The sequence below is a fragment of the Podarcis gaigeae genome (assembly GCF_964106915.1).
Source record: "Podarcis gaigeae genome assembly, chromosome: 9".
NCBI classification, from domain to species: Eukaryota; Metazoa; Chordata; class Lepidosauria; order Squamata; family Lacertidae; genus Podarcis; species Podarcis gaigeae.
The window spans coordinates 29,176,493-29,202,141 of NC_139685.1; the positions used below are offsets into that span (position 1 = coordinate 29,176,493).

Consider the following 25,649-nt stretch of genomic DNA (forward strand, 5'->3'; position numbering starts at 1 on the left):
AAAGGCTATATCACGCATCTGGGAAAATCCAGAATGCATCAATAGGTTTTGTAATTTCAGGATGGATTGAGGTTGTGCAGGTGTCACTGACATTTTAAGGGTATTAGATCCATGGCTCTGTCAGTGCATGATGTAACACTTTACAGGGCAAGAAGTGCAAGTAGGTAGATACGTCTTTTGTAATGTGACATTATTTTGTGACCTGGTTTTGTAATGTGGTGTTATTTTGTGACCTGGTTTCTGACAGAGATCAATAAACACAACACAGACACAAAACTCCAATACATATACATTAGTTCTATATTGTACTCACAAATATGAGCATATACTATTATTAAAACAGGAAAAAACTCCAACACCAAACGCTTTCCTCAAGAAATTAAAAACTACCTGCATATGAACTTGAAAAAGATATCGTATTGACATGGTTGTATTTTTCAGGATAATTCTGCATGCACACACACACACACACACAGAGAGAGGGGGGGGGGAGGGAGAGAAACCTTTAGCAGGGAAAGTCCCCATTGGTGACTTCATAGTGCTAACTGGTTCCTGCTTTCCCCATAATTAGTTTAGAAGAAGAAGAAATGCTATGTATTTCACATCTAGTTTGACTGTCAGATGTTCAGTATGGTTTTGCCTATGACTGCATACAAAGTAATGTCTTTCTTCTTCTTTGGCAATCACTTGTAGCCTAGTAAGATTGTCTTCCATAAACACGGTTTTAGCAATGAGTCCGTAACTGACTGTGGAGGCCAATTCTGGATCCACACATCCTTCCACAGTGGGGAGGGACGTTGGTTTCTGGGCAGGAGTTGATCATTGTGTGGATTTGCCAAGTGTGACTTCCTCTTAGCATGTTTCTCCCGTGCGTCCTGAGTTCGAGTGTCTTAAAAGTCCATGACACCTTTGGTAAAGGCTGTTCTCCAACTGGAGCGCTCACAGGCCAGTGTTTCCCAGTTGTCAGTGTTTATACTACATTTTTTTAGATTTGCCTTGAGACAGTCTTTAAACCTCTTTTATTGACCACCAGCATTACGCTTTCCTTTTTTAAGTTCGGAATAGAGTAGTTGCTTTGGAAGACGATCATCAGGCATCCGCACAACATGACCAGTCCAATGAAGTTGATGTTGAAGAATCATAGCTTCAACACTGGTGATCTTTGTATGTGTAGCACAAAAATGTAGGGTTGTGTTTTTTCTCAGTCCAGAATCATTCACACTCATCCTCAACATGCTGATTCCAGATCCTGCCATCCCCAAGGGTGGCTGTGGTTACTTGCTGCACATTTGAAAACCCACCACTTGAATAAAGAAGGAAGTGGTGATTGCAATATTGGTAAATGCTTACCCACAACTTCGTTGGGCAGGTGTGGAGACCCACAGACAGACCATTACTGTGACTGCCCATTGCCAGGGCTCTGTCTGCTCCCAGCCATACCTGTGCTCCTTGTTTTTGGCTTGCCCCTCCCTGTGTTTCCAGCTGCTGGTTGGCCCCATCAGCAACTTGCCTTCCAACCCATCTTACCACACCAGGCTTGACTGTGTAGCCGCCTCCTGCCCAAGCCAGCCCCTCTTCCATACAGGTGCAGCCCAAGTGTCAACTCTGTTTGTTACTATGTCATTAGATGCAGGGTAAAAAAGAATCAATCTGCAATGCAACAAGCTTTTGTTTTGGGAATGAACCACTTTCTCCAGAAGTGCTTTTTGGGTGCAATAAAATATGCAGCAGAACTAGATTATATGTGGACTGTGTAGAAAAAACAAGCACTCAGTCTCCATTGTTTCTAGAATAAAACACTGTGTGTACACAGCCTAAGAGACGGGGATTAAATACAACAGTTTTCTTAATTAGTGAAGATGCTTTCCTGAATGGACTATTTATCTGCAGGATGGAGTCTGAGACGTGCTTTTTAAGGGTGTATATGAGAAAACAGCCTTTTCCCGGCTGATGAAGGAAACATGCAGTTTTTGAGATGATTAGACAGAGAAGAGAGAGAGCTGTACATTGGTCCAAGCTGAAGGCTCTTTTGGATACAGTTGCTGTTTGGGGATCTAGTGTAGGACTTATGGCTGTGCTGTGTGCTGAGGGACTTTGTATACCTCAGCTATGGTCCTCCTGTATATATTTGTGAATAAAACATAACAAATATAATAAAAGACACTGTAAGTCTCTATTGCATGTTTTCTCTTATCCTTTGGTGGCTGAATGCCGTAGCACTGCCCACAGACTTCCCCTTATTGAGGAAGTAGAGAGCATTAAGAATAGACAAGCGTTTCCTCTTGCGTGTCTCACTGCATTCTTTCCCTGTTCTGATTCAGCCAAATATTTCATCTGTACTGTTTAACTCTGCATTTCTATAGGGACCCCAACTTCTTGTGGGCATTTTCAGTTTCAGATTGCTCTCTGTTCTTTTAAATAACATGCCATTGAATAAGCAGTTATCAAAATCTCTGGAGGTTGTGGTTCAGTTCTTCTTGCTGATTGGATTGCTGTTTTCATCTTGGACAGCTCCTTCTTGTCCTTTCCTCTTATTTTCCCTCAGAAGATTCCCCCTCTTTGTGTTTTTTCCTCTAATGTTAATGGTGCTTTGAGCTTCTTTTGCCACAGTAGCACCAACATAGAAAGTGGAACAGGGAGTATATAAAAATGGGCCTTCCTAAATGGCTTTTGCCCTGTATATCTGAAAGAGAGTCTCCACCCCCATCATTCAGCCTGGACACTGAGATCTAGCTCTGAGGGCCTTCTGGCAGTTCCCTCATCACAAGAAGTGAGGTTACAGGGAACCAGGGTCTTCTTGGTAGTGGTGCCCTCCCTCTGGAACACCCTTCTGTCAAGAAAATAAACAACTACCTGACTTTTAGAAGACATCTGAAGAAAGCCCTGTATAGGGTCGTTTTACTGTGTTTGATGTTTTAATTTGCTGTAAGCCACCCAGAGTGGCTGGGGCAGCCCAGTGAGATGGGTAGCATATAAATTATATTATGATGATGATGTGGGAGTTTGGAAAATGTGCATAAGAGGCAATGTGAGAGAAGTGTATAACGTTATGCATTTTGTGGAGAAAGTGGTTAGAGAAATGTTTTTCTTCCTCTCTTATAACCTTAGAACTTGTGGACGTCCAGTGATGCTGAATGTTGGCAGATTCAAGGCTGACCAAAGAAAATGCTTGTTCACGCAGCGCATGAATTTGCTTCCAGAAGAGGCAGTGATGGCTACCAACTTGGATAGCTTTAAAAAGACGAATAGACAAATTCATAGAGGATAAGGCTACTAACCCTGATGGCTATGTTCTACCTCCCCAGTAGGAGGTGATAATACTTCTAAATACTAGTTGCTGGAAGCCTCAGGTGGGGAGAGTGTTGTTGTGCTGAGGTCTTGCTCGCAGGCTTCCCATTTGCATCTGGTTGGCCACTGTGAGAAAAGGATACTGCACTAGATGGGTCACTGGCCTGGTCCAGAAGGCTGTTCTTAGGTTCTTACTACACTTGCTGGTGTGATACTACGCTCGTGTTCTGTGATTTTCCAAAGTGCAGAAATCAGCGTGGGGATCGGCACAATCACCACTGTAGGTATTTCAGGTATCGACTCAATGCTCAACGCTCAATGCTCACCAAGGCCTTCATCTGGAAGTGTCCTTAGATTATGAGTGTCCACCATGCTTTATGAATATCTGCCCCACTTTTATTGACCGCTGCTTTTAATGAGGTGTTAGCTATGATGTCACATTTTTCTGCCTTGTGATAAATTCTGAAGCAATGTTGCCACTTGCAGGATCTATTAGGTGCCTCGGTTCTCTGCTTTTAGTATTCTTTTTTGTCCCTCAGCAGTTTTCCAGTGCATTAATTCACAGTTAGGCTCCACTGGTTTACAGGATTCTGTTTGGAGATTGGGCTGTCACACTCTGCAGAGAATCAATTTATTTTTCAAATCCATGTACTTAAGACGCAGATTAAGCTATTAAGAAGCATGAGAAGATCATTTAGCAAAATACCTTTTCTTGACAATATTGCCTCAAACAGAAGAAACCCTCACTCTAATTATGCTAAGGATCACAAATAGCATGGTCCTTGAAATGGAAGAGCATTTCTATTTTGGCTAATCATTCAATGGCAATATATGTACTGCTTTTGAAAGAGTGCAGCTAGATAAGCATAGATGGAGAGATGAGCCCACTGCAGATCTACATCCATACTTGTGGGGCCACACACCTGTTGGAAGTGCAACAGCAGTGATCATTCAGTTTGTCACTTAAGAGTTAATTCTGTCCATGTTAAAGGCAGCTAACGAAGAGGGTGTGGTAGTGCTGCCGGGGTTGGCTGGGGCTGCCAACTTGGCCCCACAACCATGGGTGCCCAGGACTGTGGGTGCTATGCAGTGTGCATGGCCCTGGCACTGAAATTTGTGGGTGCCCGACCCCTTCATGGGGAATTTTGTGGGTGCTCGGGCACCCAGTGCCCCAGGAAGTTGGCACCTATGGTGCTGGCAGTGCTTACCAGCCAGGCAGACTGCTGTGATGTTTACTGGTTGTGCTGTTCTGAGGGAGTTTTTCCTCTGTCTGTTTGGTTGAATGTCTCTCTGCTGAAGTAAGGAAGACAAAGGCTCTGTGCTCCTTTCCCCTCAAATTATACACTGCTTTTGTTCAATAATGTCATCAAAAAGCAGCACTCAAGAATAGGGATGGCAGAGAAACAACATAAAAAACTAATCCATCATTAGTTTCTACACTGCCCAAATTAGGTGGTCAATCTTTTTATGAACATTCATGGTTTTCTTCCACACCAAATAATTTGTGAAAATAATTGTCAAAAACAACTTACATGGTTTTCGAAACTTAGTCCTACTTAATTTTCCTTTGTCACACCTTACCATAACCTTTCACCGTTGTTTTTCTTTCTTTCATTGCATCTGATTTGACGTCCTGAAATGTGTATTCCTTCCTTGTCACTGGGGTGCTGATGGGAACCATTATCCAACCCATTCAATCACTGTTATGTTTCTTAAGCTGTCACCGCTTGATATCCCTCTCATTTTATCTCTGTAGCTCTACTGCATGCGGTGGGCAGGGGTGAGAGAGGCTGCCCAATGCGTTTTTCCATCCTCCTGCGCTATAAGACTTTGGTAGCAGGGCTAGACCAAGTTTTCTTTGACCTCAGAAGACTTTTGGTTTCCTGCCCATCACCTCCAGGGTGGGGATTGGGTGGGGGAATGGGCAGTGACATTCACTGCAATCCTTTCAATGAAATGGGTCGCTCATTGGCTTCACGCTCAATGTTGTCTAGAGGTCCATTGCTTCAGGCAGTGCAATGCTGAGGTTAACAACAGCATCACTAAACAAACAAACCCCACTGTGCTGTGGTGACAGAAGAAAAGGGAAAGAGGAGAGATTCAAGAATAGCCATGTAGCACAATGTGGGCTTTCTTGGTTGGCCAAATAGCTGAGCTATAGCAGTGTACAGAGAGTGTACAGTGGTACCCCGGGTTAAGAACTTAATTCATTCTGGAGGTCTGTTCTTAACCTGAAACTGTTCTTAATCTGAAGCACCACTTTAGCTAATGGGGCCTCCTGCTGCCGCTGCACCGCCGGAGCACGATTTCTGTTCTCATCCTGAAGCAAAGTTCTTAACCCGAGGTACTATTTCTGGGTTAGTGGAGTCTGTAACCTGAAGCATATGTAACCTGAAGTGTATGTAACCTGAGGTACCACTGTATATGTGAGTGGCAAGATACACATACATACTCTCCAACATTTATCCGATGAAAATAGGGATGTTCCATTGCATAACAATAATTTTACTATTTATACCCCACCCATCTGACTGGCTTGCCCCAGCCACTCTGGGCAGCTTCCAACATATATAAAAACACAATAAAACATTAAACATTTTTTAAAAATCCCTACACAGGATTGGCTTCTGATGGCTCAGGGATAGGATAACTCCATACCCTCCAACCTTTCTCTAATGAAAATAGGGACATCCTAAGGAAAAGTGGGACATTCCAGGATCAAATCAGAAACCAGGATGGCTTCTCTAAATCAGGGACATCCTTGGAAAATAGGGACACTTGGAGGGTCTGCACATATGAGGGAAGAAAAAATGGTCAGGGCAGAAGTATTTACAGACTTCAGATACCATGGAAATTGTCTGTAAGCCCAGCAGAAGGCTGTTCTGTAGCCACTTTTGGCAAGCCCACAGCAAGCGTGTGACAAGATTCAGTGGAGCAAACATGTCCAAGTGCCTATTCTGGGATGTAATGGTTAAGTACTCTTATATTGAGCCAACCCTACCCCATGAAAATACCTTTAGAGACAAATACAGTGATACCTCGGGTTAAGTACTTAATTCGTTCCGGAGGTCCGTTCTTAACCTGAAACTGTTCTTAACCTGAAGCACTACTTTAGCTAATGGGGCCTCCTGCTGCCACCGCACCGCTAGAGCCCGATTTCTGTTCTCATCCTGAAGCAAAGTTCTTAACCTGAAGCACTATTTCTGGGTTAGCGGAGTCTGTAACCTAAAGCGTATGTAACCCGAGGTACCACTGTACAGGTGGGACTTAGAAACAGCTTTATTCAATGAGGCCCTACGTTTCATGTGTTCAAAATCATGTAACAGAACACTGATTTTTAAAATGAAAAAGTAGAGCACTGATTTGCTAGCTTCCCTCAAAGTACCAACATGGCCTTGGAGAAGAATTAACAAACTCTTGGGCAAGTGATCGCTTAGAGGGCATAAAAGAGTAAAGAAAGCAGGATGTACATCTTTGTTGCTAGAATTCATGTTCTAAAGGTGTCAAGATGTCTTCATTTGCAAATTGATGTAGCCCACTGTAGTTCATATAATATTAATCTCACTGTATGCAATATTTAACAGAGAAATGCTTAAAGGCCCCTTCAAAAGTTGGCTATTCTAGCATACTTGAATTTAATCCAATTTAGTTTTCTCAAGGCTAATTGGAATATTGATTGGGCAATGCATCTTGCCTTTAAGTAACTGAGAACCTTTAAAACAATCTATTTTGGTATATGTAATTGTTTTCTATGATTTACTATAATTTATATATTCCAAAAGTGGTGAACCTTTATATTCTCTGAAGAACTAAACTGGAGTTTTCAGTGTGTGAATGCAGTTTCTTTGTGAGGAAGACGTTCTATTTTCAGTTTATTGGGTGCGTACAAATGTCAAGGTAGACCATGGCTTATTGTGATGGGGCTGAACTTAACCTCACATGCTGCCCACCCCTTCAGGCTTTTTCTTCCAGTTTTCTATTACTCCTGGCTAGCGGTGTCACCCAAACTTCACAAGCCATAGTTTATGAAATTGGCTTGTTTTTGTTAACCGTAGTTAAAATTTACAACAGTTTAGGGTTCAGACAACATGCATTAATCTAAAACAGAAGCAGAGGCTTCAGGTATCCTCCTTTGAGCTGCAGCAAAGGAGAAAAGAGAGAACAACTTCAAAGGCCACTGATTCCCTATACTTCATTGTAAGGAGAAAAACATGAAAACCTCTTGGAGGCTTACTATAAAGGAGAATGAGATGGTTTTTGTGAACTGTATGCTGATCCAGAAAGGTACTGAAGAGACATTTCAGGAAGCTGAAATAAACTCATCATGAGTGGGTGGCAAGGACAAAACAAAAAGTGGGGGGAAGGCAGAAAACTAGCAGGAGTTGTGTGGGGCTGGACAATAATTACTGAACAGTCAGAAGAAAGACATAGGACATTTACCAATCAGTAGGTTTCAGTTTTTATTTTAATGACTATATTGAAAATGGTTCTGAATTGCCTTCTGTTTCAAAACCAATAGGGAGAACATGTCACCTGCTTGATTAGTTGCTTGAGACTGATCTTTATATAAAAGAGAGAACATTTTTTGAAGGCCAGTCAGAGGTAATTATAAATTGGTAGCTTGGTCTTGCCACCACAATAGGCTGCCAGTGTCAAAGTGACATGGTTGCAAATTTTGTTCAGTTACTACAGAAATGAGTAAAAGCAAGCTGGCTCACTTAATACCTTTGATGGCATGCCTATCAGCTTAGCTGTGTAAGTATATGTCCATTATGATACATGCTAACCATCCAACACACTATCCTCCAGAATGGTTTTTAGGGGGACAATACCATAAAATTGCACATGTGGTTCATGTAAATGCTTTAAAACATTTTTTTAAAGGGTAAATCAAAATTTAAATTTCCAGGTGTTCATTCAGGAATGCCAACAATCTAGGGTCTGGTTTCTTTTTAGAAGAGATAGTTTTGCTTCTTTTAGTATATAAGCATAGAAAATGTATGTTTTCATTCTTTTGTGGTAGGAAACTGAATCAAATGGAGAAGCTTCAGGGTTGTTTTAACTGCATATAAATAATTCCACATACCTCTTGCGTAGAGCCTTCCCAGAGAATTTTTAGTATGGCAGTTGTGCAATTGTTACATGTACAAGGTCCAGGTGTTTTTCCTGATTGCTAGATTTGTCTTGCAGATAACCCATTTCCCCAGCACTCGAAAGCACAACATTGTCTCGCTGGGCAAATATAATTTGCTGATCACTGGTTCCTGCAAAGCTGATTTTCAGAGCCTGCAAAGCATGGGCACAAAGGAAAATGGCTCACCTGATATCATTATGTCCTGCCCACCTGCCAAAGAGTTTCAAATACCTGCAGTGCTGCCCAATCCCTTGCAGCCATTCTCCCCCCCCCCCCCAGTTTTATGGACATTTTGTTTTCTAGTTCAATGTAGGCTGTATGAGCCATCTCTCTAATTATGGAGCTCACATCTACCCCTTAGACAAACTACACTTTGATTATTCCATCATAAGAAGACAGTCTCCATTCTTGCTTCTCTTCTGGGTGGGGCAGAATTACAGTACATGCACCTAAGACAGAATCCTCCATGGCCCAAGTATGTTGCTATCAAATGGAGGGGGAATAGTTTGTTTTTATGGTTTAGAAACTAAGCCCCTTCAATGCTCAGCAATTTCAAAAAGAGGCTATGAAGTACATGGATATGCTGAATATTTTGCTTCCTAACAAACAAGCTATTAGTATTCATTCTGAAAATGCTGCTTAACATTTTATCAAGAGAGATGATTTCATATTTATGTGGAATTTATTATTTATGATTTGGTATAATCCAACAATAAGTTGCCGCAGAAATATTTTTTGAAGCAGCAATTTAGGAAGAACACATGTATTTGTAAGCAGGTTGTAACAATGTTCAAATTCCTTGGAACAGCACATATAATGCAGCTAGGCATTTGTGGGATTGTATCATTGGCTTGAATTTTTGGATGGACCCAATTGGGAAGACTGCTGGGGGGTGGGATACTTCCCCAACTGCTTAGTCCCCAGAGCCTGTGGAGCAAGGGTCCATAACAGTGTTTTTTTCCTAATGGCAACTCCCCTTTCAAATGAGTAAAGAGATTTGGGCAGCAGCAGCAAAGATGCCTACCAGTCCCAGCACACCAGCAGGAATTTGTATTATTTCTGGCAAGGAGAGGGTACTCCAGTTGTTCCAAGCACCTGTATTCAAATGTGAGCATTGCTGCAATATAGCCCCATAAAATAAAATTTGCCATGACTTTCAGGTGAAAACTGAAATTTCAGAATTGCAGCTTTCTCTCTCTATCTTTTTGTAACAGAGCTGGAAGCAAAGCCTGAGTTCCAGATCTACCCAACACTAATTTAAACACAGACATAAGTAGACAACTTTGGATGAAAGATGGTCTTACAGCTATGGCGATGATATGGGGTTCTATTTCTGTTTTGCCATGGCCCTCCTGTGTGACCTTGGCAAGCCACTCCAGATTTAGAAAAAAACAACTCTGCTACGCAAGATTGGCACCTAAATAATTGGCCTGAGATTCAGAAATGCTAAGCATTTAACAGCCTCCATTGATTCTCTGTGGCCTTGAGTCTATTAGGAGCCATAAATAGTCAGCATCTCTTTCAAGGTAGCTGCTTGCTCATTTCAGAATCCAAAAGCAGAAGAAAGGGTGCCAGTTCCTCAAGGTTCTCTCACACCTGCAGTGGTGCATTCATGGGGAACTGGCCTTTGACAAGGATGCTCTTCATCCATCTGTGTTCCGTTGCTCATTTCTATAAAGCAAGCTTGGCTAACCTGTGGGCCTCCAAATGTTGCTGGACTCCAACTCCCATAACCCCTTGCTGGCTGGGGCTGATGGGAGTTCTGGATGGCCATAGGTTAGGCACTCTTGCCATTAATATATATATAAATAATGTTCAACTCTTGAAATGAAATTCTTTGTAGGTTTTTTCTGGTTTTGGTTTTTAAGAAATACATTAATACCATTAGGTCCAGTCGTGAACGACTCTGGGGTTGCTGCGCTCATCTCGCTTTATTGGCCGAGGGAGCCGGCGTACAGCTTCTGGGTCATGTGGCCAGCATGACTAAGCCGCTTCTGGCAAACCAGAGCAGCACACGGAAACGCCGTTTACCTTCCCGCCGGAGCGGTACCTATTTATCTACTTGCACTTTCACGCGCTTTCGAATTGCTAGGTTGGCAGGAGCAGGGACTGAGCAACGGGAGCTCACCCCGTCATGGGGATTCGTACTGCCGACCTTCTGATCGGCAAGTCCTAGGCTCTGTGGTTTAACCCACAGCGCCACCCGCGTCCCTAAAATAGTTTTTACCTCATGGCAAATACAAGTGCTACCTTATTGCTTTGCTATGTTTAGCAGCTCTTTCCTAGATATATTTTTTCCCTTGAAAAACAGCAGGGCCATGAACAACTCTTAGGTCTTTTGCGCTCTCTTGCTCTGTGTGTGTTTGTGTGACTGCAATCGTATCGTTTTTTTTAAAAAAGAGACCTCCCTGATGCAAACCAGTGGATTTGGTGGAAACCTAGTAGACTTGCAAATGGTTCTGGGCTGGTTTTCATATCACTGAGACAGCAAAGCTATTCTAATATTAATTCCTTTCCTGCTTTATCAGAGTGCCCTCCTGCTAAAATGGGCAAAATGGGAACAAGAGTGGGCCTTCTTGGCAGTGGCCCCCTGCCTTTGGAATGCTCACCCCAAGAGATGTACACCTTCTAGCCATTTGCAATCCTTCTTTCCCCCTTGCAAGACTCCCCCCCTTTTAGTATTTTGATAGTTTAAGCTACAGTAGCGAGTATTTGGTGTTTTGAAGTACCATCTTTCTCAGCCGTTGGCTTTAATATTCCAAACAGGGATTTTGTGTTTATTTAGTTTTCTGATTAAGTTGGAATTTTGTCAGTGAAGTTGATTACATGTATTTTGAAAATTAGTAGCTTGTAGGGTTGTATGCTCTGTTTTAACTGTTAGTCGCCTAGAGGCATTTTGCAGTAGGTTAACATATATATTTAATTAACAGTAACAGTAATAAGCTATCATCTTTGTTATGAAGATTTTCAAATGAGTGAAGTGACAGCAGTATAAACTGTAAAAAACAAACACCAAAATGTATTTTCTTTCCTGTTTATATCCAGCACCAGACAGTCACTTTGAGCATATGTTTAATTATTATTTTTTCCACAGGGGAATAGACTGATAAATAATATCTAGATATTTAGAATTAGACTTAAATAAGAAAAATTACAAACATTATCGAACTATTGTTTTATAAAGGCAAGTTAGCTCATTCAAATTAAATTGAGGCTCTAATAAACACCCCAATTTAACAAAATGACATAAGAACAATTTATTAACAGGTAAATTTGAGCCAAAATTATTTTAACTAAATATATTTTACACATATAAATGGTTTTCATATTTCAAAATAATGCCCATGTGACATTAATAAAACTATTACTTACAGTTTATGACAATTTTACGAATTCCATGTGGATAATTTTGAGCCATGCAGTCTGTGCTGGAGCAATCAGCTCTAACCTCTTCACACACTGAGTTACTCAGGTACCTAGTTCCTCCCAAGGTGAGAGGAACTGGACATACTAAGCCTGACAGGACAGCTTGCTCTATAGTATTAACCCCTTCGTGCATTAATTAGACTTAAGCATGTTGGTTATATGAGACTGATTATCCTGCATCTTGCACATAGTTTGGGACATTCCTCACGCCACTCTAGTTATGCAACTATTTGCTGAACCCTTGTTTGTATTTTTGAGTTAGCCACATTAGGCTAAATCACAACTGTTGTAAAGTTCATCACACATTTGAAAGTGCTGTAATATAAGCTGATAATGAGGATTGGTGGGTTTTTAACTTTCAGACAGTAGCTCTAGTTCTTCCATATAGTCATGTTGCTAAGTAGAAAGTGGGAAATAAGAGTCTGTGATTGTTTGTCATCGATTCTGACAGCCAGCTCCAGAATCTGTCTATACTGGATGCTACAAAAGGGAAATGAAGAGGTTTTCCAGATTGGTCCAGTAGCAAAATATATATGACTTTTAATAATCATCAGGTATAGATGCAGACTGAATGTCCTTGTTTTTAGATAGCAGAACAAAGAAATACAACTGAAGCAGGTTGAGCATGGACAGCAATTTAAAGCTCAGAATTAGAATTAATCTCTTGTTTCATGCCCATAATGATTATAGATATAGATATAGATATTGCTGCCCTACCCATTTCATAACCTGCTGTTAAAATGCACGTTTAGAGGGAGGCATCCACTAAATGGTGTCATAAAATTGTCTTAGAGATGTAGTTTTACTTACCTAACAAAACTATTAAGTCCAGAGAAAAAAATGAAAGTGGATTTCTTAAAATGCATGCCACTGTGCACAAATGTACGCAATAGAAAAGAACGACATAATCATATAAAAAGGCAATTTATATTTCTTGTTCATTTTTGCTTCCCTTAGTAGGCAGCCATGTCATTTAGTTTGTACCAGATTATACGAGATATAAAGGAGATACTGATCAGCACTATAAGGAAGTATGCCTTTAAAAAACGTATCATTTTTTTATACCTGTAACACACTAAGGGCTTTTACAGTGGTTTTGTTAAAGCCTCTCGCAATAACTGGCTGAGCTGTCCTAATGTCAAAGAAGGCTGGGGTATGGAAAGGTATCTGGCTGTCAGGGCCAGGCCAAGGCTGTGGGTAGCCATATCCAAATATAGGCTTGGAGGCCCTTGAGTTCAGTGAACGCCTTGAATTGGAAAGTGGCAAATATAGAGCCTGAAGTTCAGCGAACAGAACACATTGCCTTGTTGACTAGGCAGTGGCAAAAGGCCAGGATTCTGGTATGTTTTTCAGGTCTGGTCAACCAAAACACAGCCATCCTTCAAGATTCACACTTCTCCAGCCAAGAAAAGTGTACAAAAAAAGCATATACTATGGTGAAGTGTGTGTGTGTGTTCATGTATATATTACTCAAAATAATATACAAGAATGCATTCTATTAGGAGAGATTGCTTTGCAAAAGTATTAAAGAAGGTTTGCACAAAAATGCTGGTGGACTTTAAAAAATGCAGGAGGACTTTAAAAACAAACAAACCGCAAACTGATATGGAAATGCAGAAAACTGAACTGGGATGCTCACATTTTCTCTCTCCACATCAGACTATGGGCCTTCATCCATCTTATCTCCACCCTACCTGCCTGAAATGCATTTGGTTTGCCCACCTGAAAAATGGTCTGCTCTCAGGCCTGAGCATCTGCTCGTGTGAGCCTTATTTGCAAAGCCTTGCATGCAAAAGTCAAATGAAAAGTGTGCTTGGAAAATTGGCGGCTTTCCCACCATTGTGGAACTCTTAATTCCCTGCAGGAACTTTCATATCTTCAAAGAGAGAGAGAGAGAGAGAGAGAAAGTTGCAATATCATCCTATTCAAGCTGGTTTCTGGAGACTAGGATGAAGCTGGTACTGGATGCTGTGAAGAGGATTGCACTCTCCTTTTCAACTGCTGGTGTTTTGGGCATGTATTAATACATGCTATTATTGTTGGGCTTTGTTTCAAATGCATAATGCCCTATGCAGAGTCTTCTAGGCAGGACAAGACAATAATCTAAACAAATTAAAGATAGAAGCAGCCTTGCATATGAATGCAATAGAGGTCAGTCAGTAGTTAGCATACACACTGTGGTAATAGCTTCTATCATCTGGGATAAAAGGCATTAATAAATGTAATAGCGCAGGCAGAATTTCTCCAGAGTCATATTAATGGGAAACATAATTAATTGCCTTCAACCTCCAACTCCCATTCTGCTTCTCTCTCTCTCTCTCTTTTTTTTTTTACTAACTTCTCCAGAGAAATTTCCATTCTCCTGAAGACCTCTTTCAGAATGATGCCTTCTTTAATATTTCACACATGGCTTCTAGCTCCAGACCTAATTCGGCTGGTAAATCACATTTTATTGAAGGCTTTCTATCTCAACAGATCTCTATGAATTAGTGTTCTTAACAGTATTAGCAGATTTCCTTTGTTTTAATTCATTCTGCTTTTTCAGCAACTAAATGCTGATGCAACTTATTCCTGGTCACTAATTAAGATGTTAACTGGAATAAAATCTTTACAACATTCCTGATCATTAATTAATTAGAAGAAAATTGAAAGGGTAGCTATGGATAAATGTTGAATCTGAACAATGGTAGAAGAAACAAGTAGATAACTGGTTCAGTTCAGGCTTGAAATGAAGTAAATCTCCAAGGTTTTTAGGCTTAACTGCTAGCAATTGTTAAAGCCAAGCAGTTATTTTAACTGTTCATAATCATGTGAGTTTTTCAGCCCTGCCAAGTTTAATTTTCGTGGTCATGTTTACTTTGGCTATTTATAGGGGGGGCAGAATAGCAGATATTTTGCTTTTAATAGTGACAAGACTTGCAGGACTATATTAGGTATAAAACAGGAGGCAGCATTGTGTGTACAAGTTGAGTTAACAGTAGAAGTAAGGTCTGTGAGTTTTGGGGGTCTTCATGTAGCTGAAAATTGCAAGTGCTGTCAAAATTGCCATTGGATTGATGTAAAATACGGTCAGTGCTGCAAGTGTGTGAGGGCACTGCAGTCATACTTGGGAGGACAGACTGCCCTGACATCTTGTGTGATTCTAATAATAATGCATGCAGCTTTTAGTTTTTAATAGCGTAAATAGGCTTAGCTCCATCTTGAGGGTCACACGCACACACTGTGTCCACAACATAGACAGTATTGTGTTACTGCTTCTAAATTCTTGAGGGGTTTTTTCAGGCAGCACTTAAGGTGACCTCACATAAGTTGAGTGCCACTGCCACAATCATTTTGCTAAACCACTAGATTCTTCAAAGTCGGGACAACAAACTTAGTTTGAGAGCCTCACTAGGGCAAAGCAACATTTTGTGGAATTGCTTGTGTCTAATTCAGAGACTGAAAGAGGCTGGCATGCTTGAGTTACTCTTTAAACAGCTGATTATACAATCTGCTTTCTTTTTGTTTCAAGCACAGCAGGGTAAAGGGGCTAACTTTTCTAAACCAGGGTGGGGAACCAGAAGATGCTGTCTAACATCATCCTGACCACCAGCTGTGCTGAGTATGCTGGCGGGAGTAGGAGCCCAACAACATCTGAATGGCCAAGAGGTCACCACCCCATTCTAAAAGTGAACTTGACCATTCTTACTTGGCAAGCGTTCTAAGTTGGATCTTAAAAATTTCATCACTTAAATATTCAGAGTGAGATGTAGACTTTCCTAAGGGAAAGTGCTGGGGAGGGGAGGGAATTGTTCCTCTTGGACACATCCACAAAATAGATCAAAAAGTGGAGAACCAGAGTCAATCCCACTTCCCAACCATAGGAAATGACTGGCTATGTTTTCCCCATCTCTGCCGGTTGACAGTATTGAGAGCAAAGAGTCAATCCTTGATTTCCACGAGCTTTCTCTTAATAACTCATTGGCTTTGCATGGTTCATTTCTTCCTTGCAGAAGACACCAGCTGCCTTTGTGCTCCAGTGAGTAGAAAACGAGCACCTGGTCTCCAAGGCTCCTGCTCCAAACCTTCTGGCAATCACCAGAGAAGCAGGACCAAGCCATGTTAGTGCACCAATTCATCTTCCTGAGTTGGCTTTCAAATCTGGCATGATGGTACAGATTACAAGCTGTTATGGCTGTTATTAAATTCATTTTTGCTGCAGGAGAATCTGTGGATTGGACTTTAAGCTACCTATTTGTAATGTCTAGGAAAGGCAGTGTCTTATGTCTGAGAAGCAGCTACTTGATTCTTTGATATTTTGATGGGGGAGAAAGAAGAAAAATGTCTAAATAAACGCATGAAACCAGAAAGGACTCTCAGTCTGTTCCCCATGTTTTAGAGAGCTTGTGCCTGGCCACTTTTTAATTGACAGTGCACATCTATATGTGCCAGACCCTTTTGACATAATGTAGACAAAAAGAAGAAGAAGCAATGTCCAAGGATTACCACTGTCCAATTAATTTTGGGTAATGAAAGAATGCATGGGAGCATGAAGAAGCCAGATAATATAAAGCAAATTTCAGGCTGTGAATGTGAAGTAGGTGTTTATTCAAAAGTTGTTTTCTTCCTGTTTAATTTCGAAGCCAAAAAAATTGCATGCACCATCTGAATGGCTAAATAAACCCTAATTTGTTGGAGATACTTAGAATCTAAAAAGAACTCTTTATTATTTGCTTCACTGTAAAGACCTATTTTTGCAGCTATAAAAACCACTCATGAAATGTGCATATTGTGCTGTCAATTTGTGTCACTTCCTTGACATTTTTGGTCTGACACACATGGTTTGGTTTTCAGAAAAATGGCTTAAATATCTTGGGCATGAGTGGTGGGGAATCCATATAAAGAGACAGGACTTAGCACATTTCAGCACTAAAGGTCAAGGATCAAATTGCCACCTTTCAGCACACAGCTTGTCAAATGCCTTTATGCTCTGTTGCTTTGTTTTCACTTAAAAGGGATAGTGTAATGGCGCAAAGTCTGCCCAGCATTGCTACTCAGTCCAATGGCTTGAGGCATACTCAGTGAACACAAACACATCCTTTAAGTACAACAGTCTGTCTTACCTTGAATTCTTTCCATCAGATCACCTGGTGTCACTCGATGGTAGTAAGCGTGGCAGACTTGTTTCTTCATTCAGTGCGCAAAATTCTGGATGTTTATGTAGAGTAATAAATATATGTCTCAGATGCAGGGCACATCTGATATTTCGTGGTGTCCCATCTCCTCCAGTGTCTATATGGAGTCCGTGTGTTCTGTTTGAAATGCTTGTAAACTGCTTAGAACTGCTTTTCTAAACTGTGAGGCAGTATATAAATTACCGCAGTTAATAGACCCCCCCCTAGTTTATATTTGCCTGTTGTTGTTGTTTCCAAACTACCCTTTGTCCGAAGAACACAGGGCGTCTTACAATATTTGTTGTTGTTGTTTTGTTGTTTAGTCATTTAGTCGTGTCCGACTCTTCGTGACCCCATGGACCAGAGCACACCAGACACTCCTGTCTTCCACTGCCTCCCGCAGTTTGGTCAAACTCATGCTGGTAGCTTCCAGAATACTGTCCAACCATCTCATCCTCTGTCGTCCTCTTCTCCTTGTGCCCTCCATCTTTCCCAACATCAGGGTCTTTTCCAGGGAGTCTTCTCTTCTCATGAGGTGGCCAAAGTATTGGAGCCTCAGCTTCACAATCTGTCCTTCCAGTGAGCACTCAGGGCTGATTTCCTGAAGAATGGAGAGGTTTGATCTTCTTGCAGTCCATGGGACTCTCAAGAGTCTCCTCCAGCACCATAATTCAAAAGCATCAATTCTTCGGCAATCAACCTTCTTTATGGTCCAGCTCTCACTTCCATACATCACTCTTGGGAAAACCATAGCTTTAACTATATGGACCTTTGCTGGCAAGGTGATGTCTCTGCTTTTTAAGATGCTGTCTAGGTTTATCATTGCTCTTCTCCCAAGAAGCAGGCGTCTTTTAATTTTACAATATTCAAAAACAAAATTACATACCATAATAACTTTTCTTTCTTTCTTTCTTTCTGTCTTTCTTTCTTTCTTTCTTTCTTTTTATTTTTTAAATTATTTATAAACCGCGCATCTGGCTGGGTTTCCCCAGCCATTCTGGGTGGTTCCCAACTGAATATTAAAGCACAATACAGCATTAAACATTATATGACGAACAAATAACAATAACGAACAAAAAGAAGAAGGCTCTGCCTGCACCCACAGTTTAAAAGGCCATAGATTGTTTAATTAGCCAAAGGCCTGGAAGAGGGGGGATGTTTTTGTCTGGCATCTTAAGGTATGAAATGAAGGTACCAGGTTAGCCTCCCCAGAGAGAGCATTCCACAAGTGAAGAGCTTGTGGCCCATTCTCGTGTTGCCCCCCTCTGGACCTCTTGTGGAGGAGGCACATGAAGAAGGGCCTGAGATGGTGATTGCAGGGTCTGGGTTGGTTCAAATGGGGAGATGCAGTCCCTGAGGTATTGTGGTTCTGAGCCCTTTAAGGCTTTATAGTTCAAAACCAGCACTTTGAATTGGGCCCGGAAACTAATTGACAGACAGTTATATTAGGGTTACCAGACATCCCCGGTTCCCGTTGACAGTCCCCGGATTTGCAAATCTGCCCCCGGGAAACATGGCAGTGGCAGCCTCAGCAGCCCAGAGCCAGCCTGATAGCGCAGTTGGCTCTGGCTGGCTTCAGGAGCTGCTCGCTGCTGTGGCATCCACCATTTTTCCTAGCCAGAAGTCTCCATATGATGTGTCTTGTGTGCATATCATGTGTCTTGTGCAATCTCCTGTCCCTTTCCCCCTTTGTTTTGACTGATCAGGGGAGGCTCGGGAGTTGCGGCCAGCCAGCCATTGCCCAGTTTTTTAACTGCATTTATGTTTCACAGGGTGTGAAAGAAGGGCTTTGAACCTTTATACAATATGCATGATGCTTGGGCCCAGGGTCTTTTGCCTCACCATCCCCACTACTGACTCCCTGTTGCTACTCAGCTTCAAAAAATGCCCCCGGATTCATTGCAAAAAATCTGGTAACCATAAGTTATATGCTCAAACCACCATGCCCTGATGAGCCACCTGGCCGCTGAATTCTGCACCAGCTGAACTTTCTGAATCATATTCAGAAGCAGTCAGACCTATATTGAGGTGCAGAAATCTAACTTAGAGGTTACCAGAGCATGTTAGGCTATCTCTGTTCAGATAGGTGCACAGCTAGGCTACCAGCCAAAGCTGATGGAAGGCACTCTGTGCCACCAAGACCACCTGAGCCTCAAGCCACAGCAATAGATCCAGAATTACCCCCAAGCTGTGTACCTGCTCCTTCAGAGGAAATGTAAGCTCATCAAGAGCAGGCAACCTCCCATTCATCCAGTTTTATCTGGATTCAGCTTCCGTTTGTTGGCTCTCATCCAGTTGATTACTGAGGCAAGACAAGACAGCATCATCTTCACCACAGAACACAACATGTCCACTATACATTTTTGCACTACAATAATGCCAAATAGCGAAAATGTATATAACTTCAGCTGAGCTAAATACAGTTTATGTAAACGAATCAAAGCTCTCAGTAAAAATCATGTTGACATCCTCCTGTACAAAGAGTTCTGTACTCAGTGTGTCTTTGCTGAAGCTTGGTGTGTAGCATTGCATTTTATAGCCTGTTTTCATGGTGCTACTGTTTGTTCAGTTCCCAGCTAACAGAACATTTTAAAATGCTGTCTCCCCAGCAGCGAGGAAACACTCCAGGAATCTGATGCTTTCAGGAATAATTTGTGGCTGTTAAGGAAACCAGCATTGCAATCCAAGACTGTTTATTGAAATAGAACAAAACAGACTGGACTCTCATTTTAATCTTTGAATAATTGGAGAGAATTTGATGGGCTAACTTGAGTCTCGTTTCTCTCCAAATTGAATGACAAGAAATTTTATTAGGCATTCCATGAATTCCTGCAATTGTCCTTTTCTTTATTATTCACCTCGGTCTGTGCTAAAGCTTTTATATAGATGGCAGCTATTTTACTCTAAATATGATAAAGGGGATTATGCTTTTTGTCTTGAGTTGTGGACAATATTTTTCATGGCCATTGAAAAATGATTTGAATTGTCAGAATTCCCTATTTGTTAGACAAATTGATTTATTTTATTTTTAATATATTCAGTATTTCTTACATGAGTGTTACTGTAGAAAAATCAAGTGATTGGCAGTTCAGTGGAAGTTGTGGAGTTTCCACCATCTAAAAAACTGAGCACTGGACACAGTCCTTTAAAAGTGCAGTCCTAATACATGTCTTCCAGAAGCAAATGAGTATGGGGCTGCAGCCCAGATCTCCTGAACCTCAGAGAAAGAGATATGTCTGCTGCTGCTCTTCCCAACCATTCTCTTCCCAGACTTGCCATCTACCTCACCTCATCTGCTGTTGTTTTTACTTCTTCAGTAAAGAACAGTTGGTGTGGAAGGAGGCAGGCAGCAGGACCATGGCAGGATGATGCAAGCCTGCCTTTTTGCCTGCATTAGGGAGAGATTCAAAGGGCTGCATCCAGTGTGCATTTTGCAGGCTGACAACCCAAGGAGTTTACTACCAGAATCCCTGTTCATGTCAGCTGGCATTCTGCAGAGTCGTAGGTTTCTAGAATGGAGTGCTTCTTTCCTGTTATTCATTTTTATTTACTTAATCAAATTTATAAACTGCTTAATCATCAAAGCCTCAAAGTGGCTTGCATAAAACATACATTAAAATTACTGTGAAAATCAGATATTAAAAAGAAGTTAACCTTATTTGTTTTTTGAAAATGGAAATGAAATCAGTTTTTAAAATGCACATTCAAAATAAATAACATAGAATTGCATGTCAGATTTACATGGCTAGATAGGCTTGAACCAATTCCCTCTTTTTTGTAATAGGCATTGAAAACAGTACAATGAAGAGGCCCTGCCTAATATCAATCAACAGGTTCAAAATGAACACTAGGGACTCAGCTACATTTGTAAAGATAAAACACTTTATATGTGTTATAACACTGTGACACCAGATGGCACTGTGGAGTCCAGTCTTTTGCCAACGGGATTCCCCTGTATAATGTTTACAACACATTTAACTGAATCACTTCTTGGATGTGTCTAGATCCAGCCTAGGTAGCATCTATAAAAGTTCCAGTTGCACAGATAGAAACGGTCCAGTGGTCATGTATAATAGTTCAGTGGAGGCGAGTCCATTCGAAGCACTGCACCCAACCACCTCAATCTTAGCCACCATAAGTCCTTTGCTGGCTTCTTACCTACAAGTTCAGAGGATGGTACTGACTGTCAGCCTCCTCCTCCTCAAGGGCAACTCAGTGTTGCCCTTGTAGAACTCAGCAAAGGGAGAAATGGGAACAAAACTACAATTAGTTGGTTCCAGCCATCACTGGTCCTGGCTCCACCTGTCTGGCTGTGGCTCCATCTACTGTTGGCCTCCTGCCTTATGCTCTACCAGTCCCAATGGGCAGCAGCCTACACTGCAATAGTTTGTCCCTAAGGGCCTGGATGCTAATAGGCTGTGGTAACCCAGAAGCAACATGCTTCTTACAAATCCCAAAATTCTATTCAAGGGGTTGGGGGACAATCTTTGATGGATGTAACATCACCGGTAGCACCTACCTGTGTTCCTGACACAGTTTTGCTTACTTCAGCACTATATGCAATAAACAGAGTCACAACATCACCCGTAAAGGTAAAGGTAAAGGTACCCCTGCCCATACGGGCCAGTCTTGACAGACTCTGGGGTTGTGCGCCCATCTCACTCAAGAGGCCAGGGGCCAGCGCTGTCCGAAGACACTTCCGGGTCACGTGGCCAGCGTGACATTGCTGCTCTGGCGAGCCAGAGCTGCACACAGAAACGCCGTTTACCTTCCCGCTGGTAAGCGGTCCCTATTTATCTACTTGCACCCGGGGGTGCTTTCGAACTGCTAGGTTGGCAGGCGCTGGGACCGAGCAACGGGAGCGCACCCCGCCGCGGGGATTCGAACCACCGACCTTTCGATCGGCAAGCCCTAGGCACTGAGGCTTTAACCCACAGCGCCATCCGCATCCCACATCACCCGTAGTTAAAAGCAATTTTATCAGCCTTTAGATAACATCGCTCTGGCTCCTTTTTAGTTGCTATTTCATGTCTTGTTTCCTGTTTGTGTATTCGTTTGTGTTTTGAATGCCATGGAGCATCAAGTCCCCAAACGGAATACCACAGCTGCTGAAACCCTTCCAACTTCTTGGATTAATGTATTTATAATTTGCTTTCAGTGCATGTTAAGTATCTGGCAGGCTCGGTTGGGACCTGATTCAGCATTCCTTGCACTCAGTGATTTTTACTGTGTTGAATCAATGTCTTCAGAAGCAGTAATTCATACACAGCCAATAGAAAGAACTACCTCAGCCTAACCACATTCAAAATGCAACATTAGCGCTTGAAACATAATGTACACCTTGTAAAAACCAACATATGACCTCATGGTCCTTTTTACAAAAGTACAAAACAGAGCCTTGGTCTCTGCTGTTTCTCCCCTCAATACAGTCACCTGATTGAGGGCTGCAGTGAGCAAGAAAGACCCTGCTGATTGTCCCACTCACAGCAGAAGCTAGGAGGGTGGTAACTTGAGAGAGGGCCTTACTGGTGGGGCACCCTAGTTATGGAACTTGCTCCTGGTGGGGGGCACCACATCTTCCCTTACGGTTGACATTTTTAAGTGTGAGTGAAGACTTTCCTATTTGTCCAGGCATTTGGATCATGAAAGCTGTACTGTTTTGTTGGAGTGACTACGGGGGTTGTTGCTGCTGTTGTTCATTTTCTCAAAATTATTTGGGTTTTATTTGATACTTACATGTAAAGTAATGGTGGTTTTGGTCTTTTATGTTATGCCACCCAGGCTGAAGCATTGCACATATTAAAAATTAAGTCAAAACTGTTCTAATAAATAAATGTCTTTAAGTTACGGACAATTTTGGAAGTGTGAATTTAGACAACATGCAGTGCCGTTCTAGGAATGTTTCCTCATAAATGCCACGCTATGTTCTAGGGAATATTCTCCTTTTTGGATTGCAGCCCAAATAGGGTATCCTTTCCAGTTCCGGACAAAGTTTGTAATCATTTGGTACGCATGTGATTAGAACACAACAGAGGGTGAAACATCACAATTACATTTGTATAGAAGCATATTGGGGGCCTACCACCACACAATGAAAGCTAAATACAGCAATCATTGACAAGATGTAGAGTTACCAGTAACTCTCCTTTATCACCTCCACCACCACCTCAAAAACATTTTATGCCCTTGTGATAAATTAATAGATTGCTTTTGTGTTTGACAGGAAAACTGAAGACTTCAACAGCAAATCATCCAGAGTCAAAATGAATACAGGTATGCAATTCCTATAGTGGGGCAGGGGATATTAAGTTTAAACTCTTTCATTAAGCATATTGTTCAAATGCAAGTAGAACTAGCCTAATTTGCTTCAAATAATAACTGTAAAAAATATAGATGACTTATCTATGTGTATCTACTTATATGTCCTGCTATGTATAAATATATGGATTTATACATGCATATGCATGTGTGTTCCATTTCAATATATTTTCTGGTATTTAGTAAAATATATTGGGGCACAATGCACATGTACATAGTCCAACACAGTGGCATAAATCAAGACACTTGTGTTTATGGTGTGCTGTTTAATTCTAAAATGATTGCGCTGTGACTTACTTACAGTGCAATCCCAGACATCAGAAGTAAGCTCCATTGAATTAAATGGGACTTACTCTCAGGCAAGTTTGTGTAGGATCACAGTCATACTTTGCTGAAAATTCGTATTTTTATTGGTGCATTTCTAAACACCTATTCATATTCCTAAAATTCAGTTTACGATACATTGCATACTTGCCTTTTGAGACCACTATGTTTAACGTTAATCATGGGTCAGAAAATGTGGTAGTTAGCGATGGTCATGAATCCTGTTTGGATTACCATATGTATTTAGAAAAATTATACTGTGCTGCTTCCCCCCCCCGGGTGGGAACTCAAATCAACTAACAATAGAGTGACAGAAATAATCAAGACACTATCAAAGGACATGATAAAATAAAATTATGATAGAATCATCCTAGATAACAGGTTACCAGTTAAGCTTCTTGGGGGGGGGTGTCTTTTTATAGAGCCAAATTTTCAGCAGATTCCGGAAGCCATTGATGGAGTATTTCAGTGTTGATGGAGTATTTCAGAGCATTGGCACCTTAACCAAAAAGATTGTGTTCCTTCTACCCTTCCTCTGAACTTAAGTCAGCAGTGAACTGGAAACAAGGCCTCAAATATTGAACAGCATGTTTTCTTCTTTCTACATCAGCCTTACTCAACCTTGGCTCTCCACATGTTTGTTGGAGTACAACTTCCACTATCCCTAACTAACAGGACCAGTGGTCAGGGATGATGGGAGTTGTAGCCCAACAACAAACACCTGGGGAACCAAGGTTGAGAAAGCCTGTCCTACATCACACACACACACACACACAATGTTGCAGTTTCTGCAATCCTACATCACATGGGGAGTGGCAACCATGTTGTAGCTGTAACATAAGAACTGGCCCAAATCCTATTAATTTCAATGACAGAATCTAAGTATATCCTTAACACTGAGGAATAGCTTCTATTAGTGGTGCTGCTATCTCCAGTGTGATTAACAGCACAATTCTAACCATGTCTATTTAGAGGTAAGTCCCATTGAATCCAATGAGCCAGTGTGCTGTAGTGGTTAAGAGCGGTAGTCTCATAATCTGGGGAACCGGGTTCGCGTCTCCGCTCCTCCACATGCAGCTGCTGGGTGACCTTGGGCCAGTCACACTTCTCTGAAGTCTCTCAGCCCCACTCACCTCACAGAGTGTTTGTTGTGGGGGAGGAAGGGAAAGGAGATTGTTAGCCGCTTTGAGACTCCTGAAAGGGAGTGAAAGGCGGGATATCAAATCCAAACTCTTCTTCTCTTCTCTTCTTCTTCAATGTGCCCCATTGGATTCAATGGGGCTTACTCCCAGGTAAGTGGGGTTAGTGTTGCACCCAAAATTGGCTAAAATCCAAGCATTTAAACTTAAAGTGGGTTGTTGTCCAAGCTGTGCGTAAATCCTGGTGGCTTCTAAGCAGACAAAATTTCAAAGAATTTATATAGTGGTAGGACTCTTCACCACAAAATGTCTGGGCAATCTGCAGACTCACTGCCTTTTTTCCCCACAGATGGATAATGAATGGGTCAAACTTAATTTGCTGAAATATATCTTTAGTGTCCTCCAATAAATATTATAGGCAGGAATGTGCGAGGATAATATGTGTGATAAATGCATCTAATTTAAAAATGATTAAAGAAGCCAACTGTTATATAATAAATGAAAGACATAAATACAAACCACAGCAAACTCACACAGCCCTCAGAGACTGCAAAAATCTGTGAGGCTTAACTTTGTTACTGTTAAACTATGATGATGCAAACTTCTTGCAATTTATCCAATATGTTTCTGTAACGCAGCAGCAGGCAAAGGAAGACCACCCACAGTTTTGAAGAGCATTTTCTAAACTTAATAGCATGCACTCTAGAGGCTTCCTTCTGCCACCATCACTGCTCCGTATTCCAGCTACTTTTGATAGGAAGCCCACTCTTCAATGCACTGAATATTCATATTAATGAATTTGCATGGATTCTTTCCCCTTTAAAGTTACCTGCTGAAGAAACTTTGATGCTGAAGAAACTTTGGCTT

General features: G+C 41.5%; 1 protein-coding gene across 23 annotated transcripts in view; it reads left to right on the top strand.

The window, feature by feature from the left end:
- The window catches only part of SORBS2 (sorbin and SH3 domain containing 2), a gene marked incomplete at its 3' end in the record, with an annotated part of 250,265 nt that overhangs the window by 146,725 nt on the left and 77,891 nt on the right, over window positions 1-25,649 (top strand). For all 23 annotated transcript variants that reach the window (XM_083755286.1, XM_083755283.1, XM_083755280.1 and 20 more), the window contains one exon: window positions 23,225-23,274. In XM_083755286.1, coding sequence (XP_083611412.1) covers window positions 23,265-23,274 — 10 coding nt within the window. In that variant the 5' untranslated portion in view covers window positions 23,225-23,264. The remainder of the gene's footprint in view (window positions 1-23,224; window positions 23,275-25,649) is intronic.